The following is a 19,603-nucleotide window of genomic DNA, read 5'->3' as shown; positions in this document are numbered from 1 at the left end:
CACTTCTGTTGTATATTTGAAATATGCAAGTCTTCTCTCGAGTCATAATGACAGTGTTAATGTTTTGTCAATATTCCATCCAATGGTGATCCTAATGAAAAATATTCAGGTACCTTAGTGACCTGTTGCTACGGTTACTACTTCAGGCAAAGACAATTCATCTTTGTGAGTATTTATTGACTGGATAGATTTTTGAATGTTTTTTAAAAAGTCTCTTATTTTTCATGACTCCTGAAGAGACATGGTGAACAGAAAGTGTATAAGAATAACAACTATATTTGAAATAGAAATCTTTTGCAACAGTGTAAAAGTCTTTACTGTCACTTTTAATTTATGCATCCTTTCTAAATACGATATAGTACAAAAAACAAAACTGTCATATATATATATATGATTTACTTTAAATTAACCAGAACTTGTTCTTTATTCACTTGATTAACATTTTCCCAAGTCCCATTTTTCTGAAAGCTGCAGCATTGATCTTAAATTGTGAACACTTCATTTATTTTTAAAAGAATGAAACAACTACAGATAACTTGTGAGATGAACACTTTTACAGATAAAATCTCTCTAGTTTAATGTTGTTTGCTTCATCGTTCTCTGTGTGTGTTTTGAATGCAGCAGAGCTGCAGAGGGAGGGAAGCATCGAGACGCTCAGCAATAGTTCTGGCTCCACCAGTGGCAGCATTCCCCGAAACTTCGAGGGCTACCGGTCCCCACTTCCCACCAATGAGAGCCAACCCCTCAGCCTCTACCCCACCGCATTCCCCTAAAACCAGCCGTCCCGCCCACATCTCAGACCCGAGGAAACCTCTCTGTCGTCTTTGGACAATCTTGCCAGCACAACCACAACACATCACCCACGACAGGCCACACTCTTCACCCTGCATCCTGCTCTGCTATATCATTTCTCTTTTCTTTGAAATGTGGATTTTCCTTTAATCAGACTCAGCATGCAGGAAAACAGTGTTCAACCAGGCACCGGCGTTAACATCCTTTGTCATTCACTTCCCTTGTAGAATAATGTTAATGTTGCCTCCACCTGAGAGAGAGAGAGAGAGAGAGAGAGGGAGAGAAAGGGATCCATTGGAGTTGCCACTTTATTCAAAGACGTGTCCTATTACCAATATTATTATCAATCGAACTTCCAGTGCGTATCTTTATTGAATGTGTGTGAGTGAGTGAGAGAGTGTGTTCATCAAATACGTGTCCTGATCACTTCTCCGTAGTTGAGTTTAGGTTTGAGCTTATTAGACAAATGGTGTTTGATATATTTTAGTAAATATGTAATGTAACATTTGAATTGATTTGTCTTTTACAGGTAATCAAACCTGGTTATGTTTACCATTTGATCTGGTGTTACATAGTGTTCATATTCCGCACATTTCTGCTGTATATTTGATTTAAAGAAATGTTTTAACAAGAGTCAGTTTCTTGGATTCAATTGTATTTGCTTTACAAACTATATAGGTTCAAATGATTCAATTTCCATTCGTTTTATGGGTAAATGAAATGTATTGATTCTTTCAAAAGGCATTTTTGTGATTTATAGGATGTGTGTGAGGCTGATATTTAGCAGTGGTGCTCTCAAGGATCCACAGCAAATTTTATTCAGCTCGGGTGATTTAGACACCTGTTCCATTATCATCATTATCATTAGTATCACCAATATATCATTTTGTTTTAGCTTATTTAACTATTTTAAATGGCTTTGTTTGAAGAATGTCTTGCTTGACTGGATGCAGTATTTTACATACACTCACAACACACAGTTATTGATAAATACCAATTAAACAAGAAATGTGAATACATGGTCCTGATCAAGAGCCTGCCGTTGGCTGACAGCGCTTTGCATGATGAAAGCTGGAGAGGAAACATCAAGAGTTTGTTCACTGTCATTTATTATGGCATTCAAGTTGGCATGACTTTAAGTCTGAATGCAGTGCACATGCTTTGGACGGACTATATTTTTTGTTATAATACTTGTGCGATGTGATCTAGAAATAGGAATTTATGCAAGTGAGTTTAACGAGTCTTCTATACATCTGCGTGATTGCTTAATACAGCATATGCATTCTGACTCCCTCAGTTTGTTGTTTTCGCTTGTTAAACCTTGCTTTCTCCTGAATATATTTGTTATACAAAAAAGGTAAATAAATGCATTTAAATGATGAGATGATAATCTCAATCACTCAATCACCACCTTTGTTGAGACTGTTCTTTATCATCATGAATCTTCCACAGGCTTCAGGACAAGCTGAGATTTCTTCCGTCACTGCTTTAATTGCATGTGTGTAAGCTTTGATTCGTGATATTGTAATGAAAGGTTTATTTGCAGTTATATAGAGCAGCTGAATTTTCCAGCACAAGCTGTCTGTTGTAAAAGTATTTAGGAATTTATCAGTAATATAAATGTGCTCTTACAATACTGAACTTGTGAAATTATTTTAAACCCGTTAATAATTATATCTGTAAGGAAACAATATAATGTGTATATAAAGTTTCATTTTATTATGAAACTTGACCTGATGCAGTACACAGACAAAAATCACACAAAAAAGATATTGTTGTTATCATAGTGCTTTTTATTGTGCGGAATCAGACAAGCAGAAATGTGTTGCATGCAAAGAAGCAAAAGGTCATTTTTTTCACTTTTCAATCACCACCAGCATCTTCAAGCGTCTTCTCAACACTTCCACCTCACACACACACACACACACACACACAATCACCCTCATACAGTAATGCTGCTCACAGTGACTCAAAAGTGACATGAAGCAGTCATCTAGATGGTGTGGAGGACCGTGGCAGAGCTCACACTCTCCAATCTGGGAAGGTCAGTCCTCGTTTCTCTCCGTCTCCTTACAGACCGCCAGCGCCACTTTATCACTGGAGCAACAGCCTATAAATACCAACAGAAGATAGCAGGCATTTCAGTGAGGAGTGTCAGAGGTTGTCTCTCTTTCTTGTACATTTAGTTAAAGAAGCATTAATCTATAAACAATCTGCTGCTGAGTCACTGTGGCACTGATACACAGTCTACCATGAGTCAATCCGTCAAGGCTTGTTGGCAATACATGTAAGATTTTGTGGCTGTTTGTTCCAAAACACTCCTTGAATCCTCTATACACTCCATGAATCCCAAAGGGAACGGGGCTCCATTCAGTAACAGGCTGCTTTCTGGCACAGCTGCTGGTTTCTCCTCGCTTTGGATGTCTTACATCCTTTTACTACAAACTGAACTAATGGCAGCTCCTCTCGAACCATAAACAGAAAACATAAGATTAATTGTAGGTCTATATTTTAACACAATAACCAAAAATCCAGTAACTTGTTTTTCATTTTATATCTGAATGAAGATGTATTTTGGCCTCATGCAACCCTGTTTTCTGGATGTGGAAATAAAAGCTTGTAAATTTGTACTAGCTTTGCTGATTTTATTCGCATAATGCACTTTAAATAAAAACAGAAAAAAAAAGAAAAGAAATTATCATTGTTAAAATGTAAGAACATTAATATATATCATTCAGGTAAATGTCTATTTGTGATCAGTATATTTTGGTAGGTTTTTCAGAAGAGAACAGTCTAAGTCAACTCTGATTTTTGTACTAAACATTTTAAACTTTTTATACATATATATATACAAAACATTTGTTCATTGAGTAAAGGATATTTGTATAAATATGAGAATTATATTATCTTAAACACCTTGTAGTGTCATGAACGCAAACATAAGGCTTGTTAGGTAAAACTGTCAACCCTGTTATCTTTTTTGAAAAGGCTATATCTATATCCCAACTTGCTGTTATAATTATTTACATTGCACAGTCACATTCATTATCTGATCTATTCTTGTCTGATAGAAATGTTTAAGAAAGTCACTTCACAAATGTTTTTGTGAAAATTAATAAAAATGTTGTTTCCTGTGCAATGACCACATTATTCGCGCGTTTCGAAGGAGCTAAAGTGTTCGCCACACAATTTATTTGCTGTATGCTGCAAAGGCCTAGTTACCACATACATATTTACACACACACACACACACACACACAACTCATGTTTACAGGGGCTGGGTGGTTGTTGGTTGACTGTTGTCTTCCAGTAAACCGTGTATAATCGCTTCGTGTTTGTATGCTACTTGTCAATCAGACGAGGCGCGTGAAGCACTCATCTCCACAGCTGTTTGAGAGACAGTAAACTGAATAATATCTGACAGCTCCAGGGGGATTAAAGGGGTCAGTGTTGACATTAATGTGTGACACACTCTATTTTTCAATTAGCTGCTGAATAGCTTCGATTAGATCACCTTATCTTCAGGATGCGCACACCTGCACGCGCATCTCGTCAGCGTCTGTTTGCTGCTCACAGATACAGTGAGAACAATCTTCCTTTATCCTGAAGTCATTCTCGCTGAATAACGCCCGACTGATTGTGAAAGGGTGCTTGTTTTATATTATTGACGTTACTACGCAGGCCCCCCCCCCCCCCCTCCACCCCCATCTCTTATTTCTTATCCTATTACAATGATAAGTAGCCTAATCTTTATTATCGGAGTCTTAGGAAAAACATTATTTTGTATAAAAAAAGATATAATAGAGTAGGCCTATAGGCTATTATACGATAATTATTAGGCTATAAAGTCGGAAACACACATTGGGTAAATGCAAATCGTACCTATATAAAATATTTAATCACACTGCACGATATTTTCGAGGTGATACAGTTTTTTTAATCCATTAGTACTGTTCGTTGGAGATACTGAGTTAATATAACCTCAGTAAAGTAAAATAATCAGGCTAGAGTGTGCAGAGTAATAAAGTAGCCTATATTGCTGTTTTAAAACAGGATAACTGCCACAAAAGAAGTGAAAGGATAAAAAATAGCTATTTAACAAATGATACGTCTAATTGTATCTCCTTCCGCTGTTATTATATAAAAAAAACATATTATTAAAACTCTAAATGGATACTCAAAGTAAAAGTTCAGCACAATACAACAGAAAATGTAAGCTCAGTTGCTCAATTGTTGTTACACGTTAAATTAATGGAAACAAAGATGTTTTAACATGATGAAAAACGTTTAGTGATGACCCTGGTTAGTCTATCATTACATTAGATCTGAAGGCAATCTACAATTCTTTATCAACAAAAAACGGGTAAAGCACTTGTTGCATATAAACAGAGCTTGATGCTTCATCGCTGAAGTTGAAATGGACTCAGCATCACACAACACAAAAGCTCAGGGGACCAAAAAAAGTCCTCTCTTTCTGTGTGTGTCTGTGTGTGTCATCATAAAGGAAATGAATTAATCACTGATTTAATTACTAATACAGTGTGATATTTACATGTGTAACCTTGCTGTTAACAGATCTAACATATCAGATTCATTGCTAATATATGCTAAATGTGTTTCTTCTTATGATTTTAACATTTTTAAAATGTTTTTGGTTACACAATCTGTGGTTGTATCAACAGGTTATTGCTAAAGCATGAAACAGAGCCTGTTATAATTTTCAGATGTTACTGATGTTTGCGAAACACAATTAGGCCTATCATTTTGTAATACTTAACATTATTTTGTATAAAGTAACCGAGTTAGGTGTTCAGTGAGTTAAACTCATGCTTGAAAAAAAGGAAAAAAAATGAGAGAAAAAAGAAATAGGGTTTCCATATTTGAACAGATTTTATTGTTTGCTTGTATCCCTGCTGATGGCACTATACACGCACTGAACGAGCCACAGAATCAGGTGAAATAATTCCCGGAGGTTATTAGAGCGCCCCCAACTGTTACCTGAGAAAGGTGTAGCTTCTAACAACCATCAGCCGTGCTTCGCCCAAATCAGCTCGAACGTCTTTTAAAAACAGATTTAGTCATTATGAGTTGATTCTGAAAGCTCGGAATTATTAAAGCATTATGGCGAATATACTGAAAGATTTGCTGATACTATTTAATATGATGATTGCATGAATGATTTACCATTTCTATCAAGAAAACTAAAAATATAAAACTTATATTGTTTTGCAGCGATTATTGGTTGATCACTGAAGCCGTTGCTTATTTATTAACTCGAATCTTATTTTTCCCTAAATGCCAAAAACCAGGCAACTTGCCTATCAACAAACTATATCTTTATAACAATTATTAAATTACTAAAATGTATAGCTAAGTATGAACGCCTTAAGATAACCAGACTCGCGATCAAACAAAGGTTACTACCTGTCTTGCAAAAATAGTACAAAGTAATTAGCCTATATAAATTGTAGAGTATTGGACCTAATAATTGTGAATTCGTCTGTTTCAAAAAAGTAACAACTAAATTATGATCCGTAAAATCTCTAATATGAGTTCGGTTTGGGCCAAATTTTGTTGAAAACATTTTGATAATTAGTAGGTTACAAATTTAAAACCCACTTGTGAGGACATCTACATTATTTTTCATTAATAAAAATCATGTTTTGTTGTAAATCTATTGAAATCAACAGGTTTGTGTGTGGATTAGGGTGGGGTTAGCATTAGCATCACCTCGGAATAAAGACTATTGTGTCTATATAGCCCAGTGAAAGCAACATGCTACGTGTTTTATAGTTTCAAATGGGCTTTTAGATTTGTGGAGACTACTATTGCCAATACTTCTGGGCAAAAGGAGATTGTGAGCGAAGAAGCAGAGCACCAGAGCTGTCTATAAAATAGTTGTCTCGCATCCATCAGGTACAGCATGTCCACGTCCAGAGGAGGTTCTGCTGACTCGGTTGGGTGATACAAAATGGGCTATGCGAAGAGCAAATTGCACGATTTGGCAAAGTAAGCACGAGCAGATCAAAAACACTGTCCTAATGAAAAAGAGGAGACATGCGGAAATTTATACAGGGTGTGTGTGGATGGGTAGAAAGAATGGAGGAGAGAGAACTGGACGGAAAGGAGGAGGAGAGAGGAGGGGGCTGCTAGCTGGGTAGCCATACATGTGACAAGGGGAAGTATGAGGGACTTTGACAGGTCTTAAACGGTCTGGCGCCAAGGCCTCAGTCTACTGGCTAAATATAGCAGGAGAGATGATGCAGAGAGATGATGAAAAGATGAAAAGAAGGAGCAACAATGTAAAAGCTGAAAAAAAGAGCGACGGTCATTTAATGATCAGCCCTAGAGGATCATCTAGTTACATACATGTGAAAGGTATTGCAAAGGTTTGCGTTATCTTTTTACAGGAACGGATTAATTTCCTTAGAACCTGGAAACACAATTAGACACATTGTCTTACCGTCTCAAGGACACGAAGGCTGACAGAAGGAGATCATGCATAAAAGTTTGGCACCACGCTATTTTTAACTAATGAAAGTGTCCTCTGGTCGAAGCTGATGCACATACACTTCTCTGCATCTCCTGACGAACCTTTACCCATGTTTCTTCATCATTACAATCATTCGGAATACAAGTGGTCATTGACTTTTGGACGCCTCGTTGTTTTGGCAGTAAACAGCACAGTGCTGTGAAACGTTTTCCAGCATGAACGCCTTTTAAATCATGTGTGATAAGAGCTCAGCGCATGATTACATTCTTGTCGGTTTAGATGTGTACAGCAGGGAAAATAAATCTGGCGTAATTGCAAAGACTTTGTTGATGTGATTACTTCCTTAAGTATATACATAGAAAACCATTACCATTCCCATGTGTAGTTAATCTCCTAACAATCCAGATCACTCTCTGTCGAAGTTTTAGCCCAGAGATTAAACACAGACTACTGATTTAGTCCTGTTTCAACAACTTGCTGCAGGTAACACTTCGCATATAAAGAATGTGTACATTTTCATAAACAATCTTTAATATTTACATCAAATGCACTAGATAGGCCTGTTGAATAAAAGTGGAAAAAAAGTTCAATCACTAAACCAGGAAGTACATTGATAATAAATTGGAAGTTTCTCCTCTAGAATGTGATTTATGTTAATATAGCCTTTTATAGGCTTTTTTGATATGTTAAAATGACGTTCGTATAAATAATTAGACTTTATTTAAAGTTAACACCTAATATTCTAAATGACTTTGAAGAGTTATGGGTTTATTTTACTTTCATCAGAACTGAGATTATGTATTTTAGCATGGTTATTAATTTTAGCTTTAAATCATGAAGATTTTATATCAGGAGACACACTGCTTATTTTCTTGTCTGGCTATATTTAAACATTCTCCTTTATGAAAGCAGCAAAACTTTCTAATTCAAAATCTACATGTTTTTAGCTATAATTTTACTACAATAAATTTTGAAAGTTTCGTTCGTAATATTATTGATTTATTTTAATTCTGTATTATGTTAATTTGGTATTATTTTCACGAATTTTAAAAGAAATTCGTATCCTGTTTAAATAATCAGCATACCTGTCTGGTGAAGGCGAGCATATCCCATATTTTAGTGTCAGTTTGAATAAATCCGGCTTTAGCTCTGTGTCTATTCACTCGTGGCTTCGGCAACAAGTGTCTGCCTATAGTCTGCTGTTTTATTTTTACGGTGCGGATTTAGCTATATTCTTATGTTGTGAATGTGTTATTGAACTTTTCTATAGACATTAATGAATTTGCTAAACATGTTATCCATGTTTTCTTTGATTAATATTTAATGTTCGATTCGAAAACGCTGCAATAAAATATTTTTTTTTACAAAGATAATTTAGTTTTTATAATGACAGTATGCCGTGGCGGCAATCCGTAATGATCTGCATTGAATCCTATGCTCTCTGAGGCATTTTATATACAATTCAGTAAATATAACAAATCGTGCAACTAAAAACAAAAAGCCTGTATTAAATGTCCTCGCTGCCGTTTTAAAAAACAAATGCAAACGAATCAAGTTTCTGGCCAGCTGTTGACAAAAAAATAAACTCAGAATTTTATTTTGTAACTTTTCGGTATTTTCTAAACAATATTTAATCACTATATCAGGTCCTCTCTGGCACAGTAAGGGTTAAACATCAAGCCTGTCATCTTGTTCTGCTGATTTGTATCGAAGTGTAAAAGTGACAACATTCCGCAACCGGTTGAATCCGTCCGCACAAAAACACAGATTGGACATTGACGCGTTTTGGAAATATTGGAAGTATTCAGTGCGACATCTGATCGAAAACATAGGCTACACTGAAATGCTCATTTATAAAGATCACAAGTCATCTGGAGACAAAGAAGCCAAGCGCAAGCCAAAACTTTGGCGTAAATGCTAAAGGGATTGGAGTGCACTGTTAGAGGATTTTGGAGTAAATATGAAGTGACATGAGACGGATCTTACTGCGGTACGTCAGCCGACTGGCGCCAAGCGGCTATCTAACAAACCCAATCCAAGTACATCTAGAGTCCACGAGTGGATTTCTTAAAGGTATAGACTACACTTATGGCTTGACCCACTGCTAAAACTACAGGTCGAAAGTAGATGGTGAACATTTATAGTGGCCTGGCACTTAAACTTAAATGTATTGAGATGTAGGCTATGTTATTTTTCGAACATATCTGAGAATATGATTTTATCCGCTTACGTGTACATTAAGCGTTAGGATCAATAAAATATATGTCAATTCTAGAATATAATACCTTTATGTTCCCTAAACAGTTGTCTATGTCTATATGGAGTACTATATGAAAAAAGTTAACAACCGCAGATGCCTGTAAAGAGTTAACAGTTAAGAGTAATGCAGCACTCACCAGAATTATCTTTACATTGGTTTTTAGATTCCATCAACTCTCTTCCTCTTTCTTCTGCATTGTGCGTGGCTGTGCGCTCTGAATGACCCGGGGCAGAATTTAAAGTGCCAATGTCCGATTTTTGGCTGCTGTTCCCCACATGAAGTCGGTCGGGACACACGCGCACAGCACGGAAATAGTTATTCACACAGTGAAACGTTGAATTCAATTCATAAGCACAACCAGGTCCTTTGGATATGAGTGTGCAGTGCTGCATTATGAACAAAATACTCGTACGCGTCACTTTGACATGAACAGCGAAAAGATAAACGCCATTTGGTGTTTCTGATATTTTTAGTGACTATATTGCGAATAGTTATCCTCAATTTATGTTTTAAAATGTGGAAAGCATATATATTTTTTAATTTACACGTGAATAATCTTAATTCCTAGTTTTCAGTGTATCGAAGAGTGAGTTTGTTCCTCGAACAAGGAGGGATCGTAATTATAAAGCGTAAGCCGACCGAGGTGCAGTCACCACCGGCTAAGCACTGAGGGCTGACCCGCTGCTTGGCTTGGAGACGGGGGGTGGGATTTCCCGATCTTTTCTGTCATTGGTTAATATTTTATTCTGTTGACATGTTTTCTTACTGCTAATGCTTCCGACACCTTCTTGTCCACCCCCTCTCCTTGAGTCTGGCCGGAGCTGTCAAAACCACGCCTATGGAGGCCCACAATTGGTCCAGAAAGCGTAAAATCAGCAATCAAGGGGGCTTGGTTCATTAGTGCTGGGATCAGAGCAGGAGGGACATGTGAGATAGTTACAGTTGTACAGTGGACAGAGCAAGATCTAACTCCGTGTCGGCGTAGAATGACTGCGCTTGAATGGACATCCGCATCGATAGGGTAATCTTTTTATGAGAGCAACTGCTGGAGAACAGGAATCCCCAAATCTGCCTTCAAAGTGTCGTTGCGCTCACTTTGACTGATATTATTACGGGGACTTCGTGGAAACTAGCAGCTACGGGAGTTAAAGTGGAAGATCCTTGCCACTGTCTTTGCTTGCCTTTTCGCGATTCACATTTGGCCAGAATTGCCTTGGTGCGCTTTTCCTCCTCGAAGTGAGACAATCTATCGTCTGGATAGGCGCTGCTTTTGCCAGAGAACACCACTAAATATATATTTTTCACTACGATTGTTGGATGCACCGATGAGAGATCCAGTTTTTACAGGGACTGCGATGGCTTACCACCCTTTCCACGCTCACCGGCCAACCGACTTTCCCATGTCAGCTTTTCTCGCGGCCGCGCAACCCTCCTTCTTCCCGACGCTGACCTTGCCTCCCGGGGCTCTCACAAAGCCGATCCCGGACCACACTCTCGCCGGAGTCGCGGAGGCTGGGCTCCATCAGGCTCTGAGTCACCATCATCAGGCAGCTCATCTTCGCAGTCTTAAGAGCCTGGAGCCAGAGGAAGAGGTTGAAGACGATCCAAAAGTCACACTGGAAGCGAAGGATCTATGGGACCAGTTCCACAAAATAGGAACAGAAATGGTTATTACGAAATCTGGCAGGTGAGTTCACAGGCGCTCTGTTCTTAGTCTTTTGTTTCAGTGTTTATACGAGGGAATAATATGATGCACTCAGCGTTTCACATTATATTTCACAATAAATTGAAAAGGTTTCTTAGGTCGATAGCAGAGTAGTTTAGCAGGCCCAGGAAATGCATTATTAAATCTGTCTTTTGCTCGTCGCTCTCATAAGTCATTTCCCCTTTATTCCCCTATTAATGTCTTGCGCACTGAACTGGCTGACCTAATTATGATGTCAAAGAGACTGTAGAAATGGATGTCTTACTGTCAGAACATGTGTAGCTACCTAACGATTCATCTGCTCTTTTGACTTATGAAAACAAAATGGGGAAAGTACAAGCGAGGCGTATTCTGTGGCTAGCAAAAGGAAAATAGCTGAGGCTTTTTCAATGCTTCTATCATTATCAACAAATATTGACTTTCAAGGCACGGTGTGGCACAGTTAAACCGTGCTTTCATGCATTTCGTAAAGAGAAATGTCTCTCTTGGTCTGCTTATGCACTGAGGTGACAATTAACTATTCAGGTTTCACGGAAGATTTAAGTCTTGCGGCGAGCAAAATTATCTGGGGCCAAGTGAAATGTTAATATTTATTGAACACAGCCTATATTTTTAATGCGGTTGTTTTACTTAATAAATCAGGGTAAACACAGCACTGAAAACGTTTAAATAGTAGCCTATTTAGTTGTGTTATTAAAACGTTGCCCACATATGCAAAGGAAGAAAAAATATATTTCTTATTTCTACAGGAGAATGTTTCCACCTTTTAAAGTCCGCATAAATGGACTCGATAAAAAAGCGAAGTATATTCTATTAATGGATATTGTGGCTGCCGACGACTGCCGCTACAAGTTCCACAACTCTCGCTGGATGGTCGCGGGGAAAGCCGACCCGGAGATGCCCAAGAGAATGTATATACACCCGGATAGCCCAGCTACTGGGGAACAATGGATGGCTAAGCCTGTTGCTTTTCATAAACTGAAGTTAACCAACAACATTTCGGACAAACATGGATTTGTAAGTAACACATTTTTTAATAGCACGTTTTTGTGTGTTGCATGTAGGCCTGATGTAATCGTGTGTTGCTGTGTAATATATAAATATAAATTTACTGCCATCTGTGGGCTGTAATGCTTACGCTCGCAATGACTGGACACGCTTACAACATCTCTGTTTATTTCTAGACGAAGTGAATTATGGATGTTCTAAAATGTTAATTTTAGCTTACTTAATTTCCTAGGGCTATGTAATTCTTTATTGTCGCTACTTTGATCTCTTTCTTTGTTTTGGCAAGCTTATAAACCATATATGGGGTACTAAGTCTTAATTTTATTCGTTATTAATAATCATGACATTGACAGCTTGGTTATGTAATGTAATACTTTATCCTGAGTTGTTTCTTGGCCACTGATACTTCTATTGTTTATGATAGCCACAGAGCGCTACAATTTTTATGAGGGGGTGGAAGTGACAAAAAATGAGGTCACAGGAACCGGAGAGACCTTGAATCAGTTTACAAATAGCAACAGTGAAAGTGTAATTTGGGCTGTTTTGAGTGAGCGCACCAACAAATTGCATAGGTAAAGCGACATGTGCAGTCTTCAATGAACGATGTTAAGAACCAATACACTATACGTGATCATGCAGTCAAATATAGTGTGTGTGACCTGCTCTCTTACTCGACTAGCAAACAAATCGACTGGAAACAAATGAAACATTTACATGCATAGCACAACCATTTGATATTTGAACAGTCAAATAGAAAATACATACAAATACATTTTGTGTGTGTGTGTGTTCATCATCACACTGTTGTTGTAAACAATTTGCTTCCTTAATTCCTACAATTGAGAAACTATTTTTATTTCAGATTTAAATTTGTGTTATAATGATAGCTCCACCAAATAACTCGTTGCATGTCCGCGTAAATTTTTTCTGTCTACCTGCCACTGGCACAGGCCTGTTGCGATTAAACCCAAAAACAATATTCCACTATTACAGCATATATTAAGCGGTAGTTATTGTCTAAAACGATTTTAAAGACTAATGACTTGAATTGATTATAATTTTGACACGCACTAATTTTCCATTCCTCTTCCTCTCCTTCTCATTAGACCATCCTGAATTCAATGCATAAATACCAGCCCAGGTTCCATATTGTGAGAGCAAACGATATTTTGAAGCTTCCGTACAGCACTTTCAGGACATATGTTTTTCCTGAGACCGATTTTATTGCTGTCACAGCTTATCAAAATGACAAGGTATGTACCCATATTTTGACGAATTTAAGCAGATGTGCACTATATAAAACTTTACATGCTCGTATCATTGCTTTTATTCTAGGATGCGTTTTGCATGTTCTCAGTTTGATCGGATTGATAGCTAATGTTCACTTAAGAGGAGTAGAATTTATAGAAGCAGTATTTTGAGTACATGAATGCAAAGGCGTATCTTTCAAAAATATAAAGTCATTCTGTCCAGTGATGCTTCCAGGTTCGAGCTACTCCTCATGTTAATTGTATTCTGTGTCCGAGGGGCCTAGTGAGCTTGTCGGTATCGTAAAGTTTATGACATAGAGTCACAATCGATTAGCAGGCACTTAAGCTCGCCGGTTTGTCCGGGAGCTACACACTCTGAGGCTCAGCAATCAAAGCGTGTCAGTTACTAAACGCAAAAAGCAGAGGCCATCTAGCTTAGCAATCTATGAACTTTAAGGCCTTGGTTTCTCCTGAATTTATAGCCTACAGCGTCCAAATCACTTGGGCACAACGAAAATCGTTCTGTTACATCGCTCTGTATTTTCATGGAACTTGTAAAAACTGGCAATGGTTCAAACCACACTATTAATTATTGATAGCAGGTCGGCGTCACTCAGCTAGTCGCCTCTCTTGTTCTCTCTGTTGTGCTGTAGAGACTACCAGTTTGACAAATGAAAAATATTTACTCGTGGAATTTTCTCAGGGGGATCGTGATTTGATCTTTTTCATTAAACATTTTTAATAATTAAAATGATCACTCTAAAGTAGTCTGTTTAACGGTGCTGGGATAATAACTGGTGATCACACCACGTATAATGGCTTTGCTTTTTAAGCAAGAGTATTTTACTTGTAGATTTTGAATTCGTGCAGCATAACATTGATAACAATACCCCTTCTGCGATTGATAATATTTGAATACCATTAGACTGCCGCTGTGTCATTGTATTAATAATGTACAAACAAATTATAAATAAGCTATAATATGCATCCATTTACATGTTTACATTTATTTTGTTTTGCATTTAGATAACACAGCTGAAGATTGATAATAACCCCTTTGCCAAAGGCTTCAGAGACACAGGGAATGGAAGAAGGGAAAAAAGGTAGGTTTTGAAACCTTCACATACATTATTACGCAATGTAAAATAGGCGAGGACCCGCATTCAAAACCTAGCAATATGTTTTTTTTTCAAGGGATTTAGTATTCATTCATTTTACTGTGTAGTGTGGGTCAATAGGTCATATTTCAAAATTTTTATTGAATTTGTGTTATAGGAAACAGCTGACCCTTCCATCATTACGCATGTATGAGGATCAGTGTAAAGTGGACCGTGATGGCGCGGACTCTGATGCTTCCTCAAGCGAACACACAACCGGCAGAGATGCTGGTCATTCACCTGGACCGGTTTCCAGCCCGCTTATATTTAACCGAAGTAGCAGAGGTAGATCTAAATCTATGAATAAATGATATTGCTATGCTTCAAGATCACTGAGAGGAAACATGCCTAAGTGTCATATAATTTACAATCCTATGTATTATGCCTTGAGCGTTTTTCAAGTATATTTTAATAATTGACAATGACATTTTAATAAAGCATTTATACTGAAACAAAGTGCTGATAAAATTAATTTCTCAAACAATTATAAGACGAATTCGTCTGGAGCAACACATAAGGCCTGGGTAATAGCCTGAATTACATTTCGTTAGATTCACATAAATCCTGAAACTAAGCCGAACATTTACATATTTCAACGCGTTTACTTTCAGCTGGTCTCATAGTTAGCCTACTACACATTATTTTAGCAATACATTTAAAAATTATTATAAAGTGTATTAAAAAGTACAGACTGTCAAGCGTTATGAAATTTGGCATATAGGCCTACTGGAATTAGGCGACACTTAAAAGGCATTTGAATATGTAGGCCTAAGTTGTTTCCTACTTTGCTATAGGCTATTTAATTTCGTTATGAACATGGATAACGAAAATTTCATTTTCTTTTTCTTTTTTTTTTTTTTTTTTCTTTTTACCACAGACGAGAAAACATGCACTGACAGTGAGCCCGAATTGGACCACCATGATGAACAGTGTGGGGGCTCCAGCAGTCCTGGACCAGAGCCCCCATCTCCATTCAGGTCGACATTTGAGGACCGGGACCGGGAGCGGGACCGGGAGCAGGAGCGGGAGAGGGCTGTTCTAGAGAAGAAAGACGATTATTTGGACTCCCGAAAATCTAGCGATTCTATATTTAGCATAAGAAACTTGGAGAAAGACAAACAAGAGAACAGGCCGAGGAAAGACACAGACTTGTCGAAGAAGGGCACGGAAAACGGTGGTCTTAGCGGCAGTAAAGACAGCATCTCTCCTCTAATGGTACAGACAGAGAGTCCTTCACATTTTGGGGCAGGGCACCTTCAGAGTTTGGCGCTTTCTGGCCTACACAGTCAACAGTTCTTTAACCCACTAAACACCGGACAACCTCTATTATTCCACCCCGGACAATTTGCAATGGGACCTGGAGCGTTTTCAGCCATGGGTATGGGACATCTATTAGCTTCAGTATCAGGAGCTGGTGGCCTGGAGAATGGAGGTCTGTCAGCCCAGGGAACTGGAAACAACCCGAGCCCTTTTCCCTTTCATCTGTCTCAACACATGCTTGCCTCTCAGGTAAGGGAACCTTCGCCATTAAAATGTAAATCTAGGCCTTTGCCATGATATGCCATATCTTATGGAAGCATGTGAGTGTAAACAGGCTATAGGTTGCATCTAGAGATCGTTTTTCTGAGATGCTTTTGATTTTGCATGCATGTGGTTGTTCAAATCGTAATAATGGCTGTCGAAATATTTTCTACATTACGGATATAGAATATATAAATACATTGATAAAACTTTCATAAATAAAACTTCAGCCATTGAATAGACAAGTCATATATTGATTTTAAAATGTCATGCAAATGCGTATGATTTCCTTAAAAATGATTAGTGGTAATACAATAATCATGGTAATACAATTTTGTTACATCTTTGTGATTTTCAGCTTCCTAAAATGTCACAATCGGAAATAATTAATAATAGGTTAGCGCCCTAAAAGCGCCCTATAATCTGTCCAAATGCTGTCTCTATCTCACCTTTCAAACTCTTGCATGTTCGATGTGCTAAAATTCGCTAACGAATGTCTCTTATTACAGGGCATTCCGATGCCAACCTTCGGTGGACTTTTCCCGTACCCCTACAACTACATGGCCGCGGCAGCTGCAGCGGCCTCCGCCCTTCCGGTGAACAGCAGCACGGCCTCCTCGCTCTCCAGGAACCCGTTTCTGAGCAGCTCCACGCGCTCTCGACTGAGATTCAACCCTTACCAACTCCCCGTGTCGATCCCTCAAAGCACAAACCTGCTCAGCACCGGTTTGCCACGCGGCCTAAACCCTTCATCCGAATCGTCTAAATGCGCTAGCAGGGAAGCGAGTCCTGTGCCTGCTCACAAATCCGGGGCGAGTCAGAGAAACGGCTCACCTAAAACAACAATGAAGGAATCCATCAATGAACTTCAGAACATTCAGAGACTTGTGAGCGGCCTAGAGAGTCAGCGGGAGACTTCCTCACCTAGGGATTCGCCCAAGTGATCAAGCACCCCCAAGCCTATCCAGGGCATGACTTGAATTACCAGAGGATTTTAACAAGGGTTCTCTGCGATAAATTTAATTACGCAATTTTTGCGCATGGATGACCGGAGTGGGAAAAATCAAACAAGTAAAAATTAATCAAAGAAAACGTTGGACTTTGTGCTCTTGGTGATGGAGGTCTGCGTAGGAAGTGCTGCGAAGACAATCTACGGTGTAATTAACTCTTTATAGAACATGCTGACAAGACCACACAAATCTATTTAAAAAAGAAAGAAAAGAAAAGATAGAATAAAGGAATTTACAAATCAAATCATTTTTCGTAACGTCAGTAGGATCACTGCTGGTTGCAATATCCAAATGGTGATCCACATAAAACCTGTAGAATGAAAACTTCCAAGCTATATACAAAAAGGAAAAGAAAAAACGAAGAAAAATTAAATAAAAAAGGATATTTGAAAAGGGATTGAAATGACAGTTGAACGTTTGTTAAATCCGACAGACAGTTATACCTGAACTATTTAATGTAATTATTAATAAAAGAAACATAATTCTGTAAATAAGCTGCAAGGACCTAAGAATATGCAAATTGGTATTAATTTATTCAAAGCTGTACATCTGCGTGTACATAATATTTAGAGTTTAACTCGTTGCATTTTCCCCCTTTTTTCACTTTGGTTGTTGTAAATGAAAGCTATAGCGTTTGTTGTTTGGATGGGTTTTCCTATCTGTGATGCGTTGCTGTTTAATCTGCCTGTGACACGTATAGAACGCGTGTGCCATCAATGCATTAGCAGTCGCTGTAAAAACACTTATCACGCTGCGGGACTCGCAAGGTTTGGGAAGCCTCAGGTTAATGTACTCCAACAGAAGAGACCCACATTCCTCTTCTTGAGCTGAGTTTATATAAAGAAATATATGAACGTGTCCCGTTGTGCTGGCTGTCCGGATTTTTCTGTTGTTGTTGTTGTAGGATTCTTTCACAATTTCAATAAAAAAATCAACATGTTTAAATATGTTTACATTTATGGCACTACGTTACCTCAAGCTGCACTCTTACTAATGACAGATAATTTATGTATTAGCGAGGATGCCTATACTGATTTATAACAGGTCACTGATTTTTTTATAACAATATATATATATTGCTTGCAACATGCAAGCAGAAAAAAATGTTGGCCAGTATTTGTGATTACTGATCGCATGTAATAACAATAAACGTAATGTTTTGGAAGGAAAAATAAGTTGAAAATAACAGCCTTTGCAGAATTATTAACGATTTAATCATGGTTTTTACAAAATGTAGCATATCAGCCTAGCCAAAGCAAAAGCTACTGCGCCCTCTGTCGAAGACTCATGTTCCGGATTATTTTACACCTCATCAAGATCAAAGTTATTTTAAGATACTGACCAAAGGTAGTTTTTTTTTAATGCCTTTATAGGCATCTGTATACTATTTTGGTTATTTATTAATATTATTATTATTATTAGACGAAAAAGAGTAGAATATTAAAAAGCAATATACAACTGCAACACATACAGACCTAAAATATAAAAATATTAAAAGCAATAGCAACGTAATATTCTATATAGATTGTATATAGGTTACTGTAATAATAATAATAATAATAATACACTCTAAAAAATGGTTTAAAAAATAGTGCACATGTAGCCTACTAATTTGAAGAACTTTTATATTAATCCATAAAAAGTGAAATAAGGACAGTGGTAGAGTTTGTTTATTTTCTGTCAGAAGATGACCTGTAAAAATGTGCTGATGCGGCTTACTGTTATATTGAGTGAACGCGACTTATGTTCATTAGTGTCAATTTACCACCAGGCGAAATATTCACTATATGATAATTTATAATTTATAATCTAATGTAGTATAGGCTATATGCCAGTCTGACTAATTATAATAAGGCTAATAACAACAAGGCTAATACTACTACTACTACTACTAATAATAATAATAATACATCATGATACAAAGACCAGAGGTCTTAATTTGAATCCTTTATCGTTTCTAATGTGTCCTGTGGAGTACAATACAACCTATTGTGTTGTTTTAAGCCTAATTTTAGTCACAGAACTGCAATGTACGAGTACTATTTATAGCCAAAGCTTGACTCGGAAGCAGAACTACCCTTGACTCTCCCATCTCCTTTCCTTCAACGACCCAGATACGTTTTGCGCTTTTTGGCACCGACCATTAATGGTTTGAGCGCGCCCAGAACGTAGTTTAGGTTGTTAAGCAGTAATGAGATGATAAGCTGTACAGCAGAGAATAAATATTGGGGGTAAACTACTCTAATGTTAAAGCGAAAGGGTTAAGTGCTGCGGATAGGAGGTTAGGGAGGATGAGAGTTTGGACGCCCAGCCACTTTGGCAGCAGACAGCCCTTTGTCCAGCAACCGGCGCCTGTCGCCTGCCTGCCGGCCGAGCAGCTTCCCCACACCCGCGTACAAAGGGACAG

At 37.9% G+C, this 19,603-nt stretch overlaps 2 protein-coding genes and 1 long non-coding RNA gene across 6 annotated transcripts in view; 2 read left to right on the top strand and 1 right to left on the bottom strand.

Moving 5' to 3' along the window:
• The window catches only part of LOC128029170 (BCAS3 microtubule associated cell migration factor), a 223,762-nt gene extending 221,562 nt beyond the window's left edge, over positions 1 to 2,200 (top strand). For 2 of the 4 annotated variants that reach the window (XM_052616769.1, XM_052616767.1), the window contains exon 24: positions 625 to 2,200. In XM_052616769.1, the coding sequence (XP_052472729.1) occupies positions 625 to 773 (149 nt within the window). In that variant the 3' untranslated portion in view covers positions 774 to 2,200. Of the gene's footprint in view, positions 1 to 621 lie in introns of all 4 variants that reach the window. The other 2 variants (XM_052616768.1, XM_052616766.1) reach the window with 1 other exon arrangement.
• Positions 2,201 to 2,564: 364 nt separating this feature from the next.
• On the bottom strand, positions 2,565 to 10,195 carry LOC128029172 (uncharacterized). The gene is made up of 2 exons (XR_008187305.1): positions 9,682 to 10,195; positions 2,565 to 2,902 (listed from the first exon to the last, which is right to left on the bottom strand). It is a non-coding gene; the product is annotated as an uncharacterized LOC128029172 (long non-coding RNA).
• Positions 10,196 to 10,206: 11 nt separating this feature from the next.
• On the top strand, positions 10,207 to 18,141 carry LOC128029171 (T-box transcription factor TBX2b). The gene is made up of 7 exons (XM_052616776.1): positions 10,207 to 11,232; positions 12,000 to 12,267; positions 13,365 to 13,511; positions 14,535 to 14,611; positions 14,784 to 14,950; positions 15,543 to 16,174; positions 16,696 to 18,141. Exons 1-7 carry the CDS (start codon positions 10,871 to 10,873, stop codon positions 17,128 to 17,130), a joined length of 2,088 nt encoding a protein of 695 aa, XP_052472736.1. The 5' UTR covers positions 10,207 to 10,870; the 3' UTR covers positions 17,131 to 18,141.
• The last annotated feature ends 1,462 nt before the right edge of the window (positions 18,142 to 19,603 follow it).

This window comes from Carassius gibelio, chromosome A15, assembly GCF_023724105.1.
Source record: "Carassius gibelio isolate Cgi1373 ecotype wild population from Czech Republic chromosome A15, carGib1.2-hapl.c, whole genome shotgun sequence".
In the NCBI taxonomy this organism is placed as follows: domain Eukaryota; kingdom Metazoa; phylum Chordata; class Actinopteri; order Cypriniformes; family Cyprinidae; genus Carassius; species Carassius gibelio.
Note: the sequence above shows the minus strand (reverse complement) of the source record. Positions and strands in the feature narration are given on the sequence as shown.

What these genes read in the sequence shown, in the direction of transcription:
- LOC128029171 (XM_052616776.1), top strand. Translation starts at nt 10,871, where the DNA reads ATGAGAGATCCAGTTTTTACAGGGACTGCGATGGCTTACCACCCTTTC. An exon ending in GTTATTACGAAATCTGGCAG is followed by an intron (nt 11,233 to 11,999) that starts GTGAGTTCACAG and finishes TTATTTCTACAG; the next exon opens with GAGAATGTTTCCACCTTTTA. An exon ending in TTTCGGACAAACATGGATTT is followed by an intron (nt 12,268 to 13,364) that starts GTAAGTAACACA and finishes CCTTCTCATTAG; the next exon opens with ACCATCCTGAATTCAATGCA.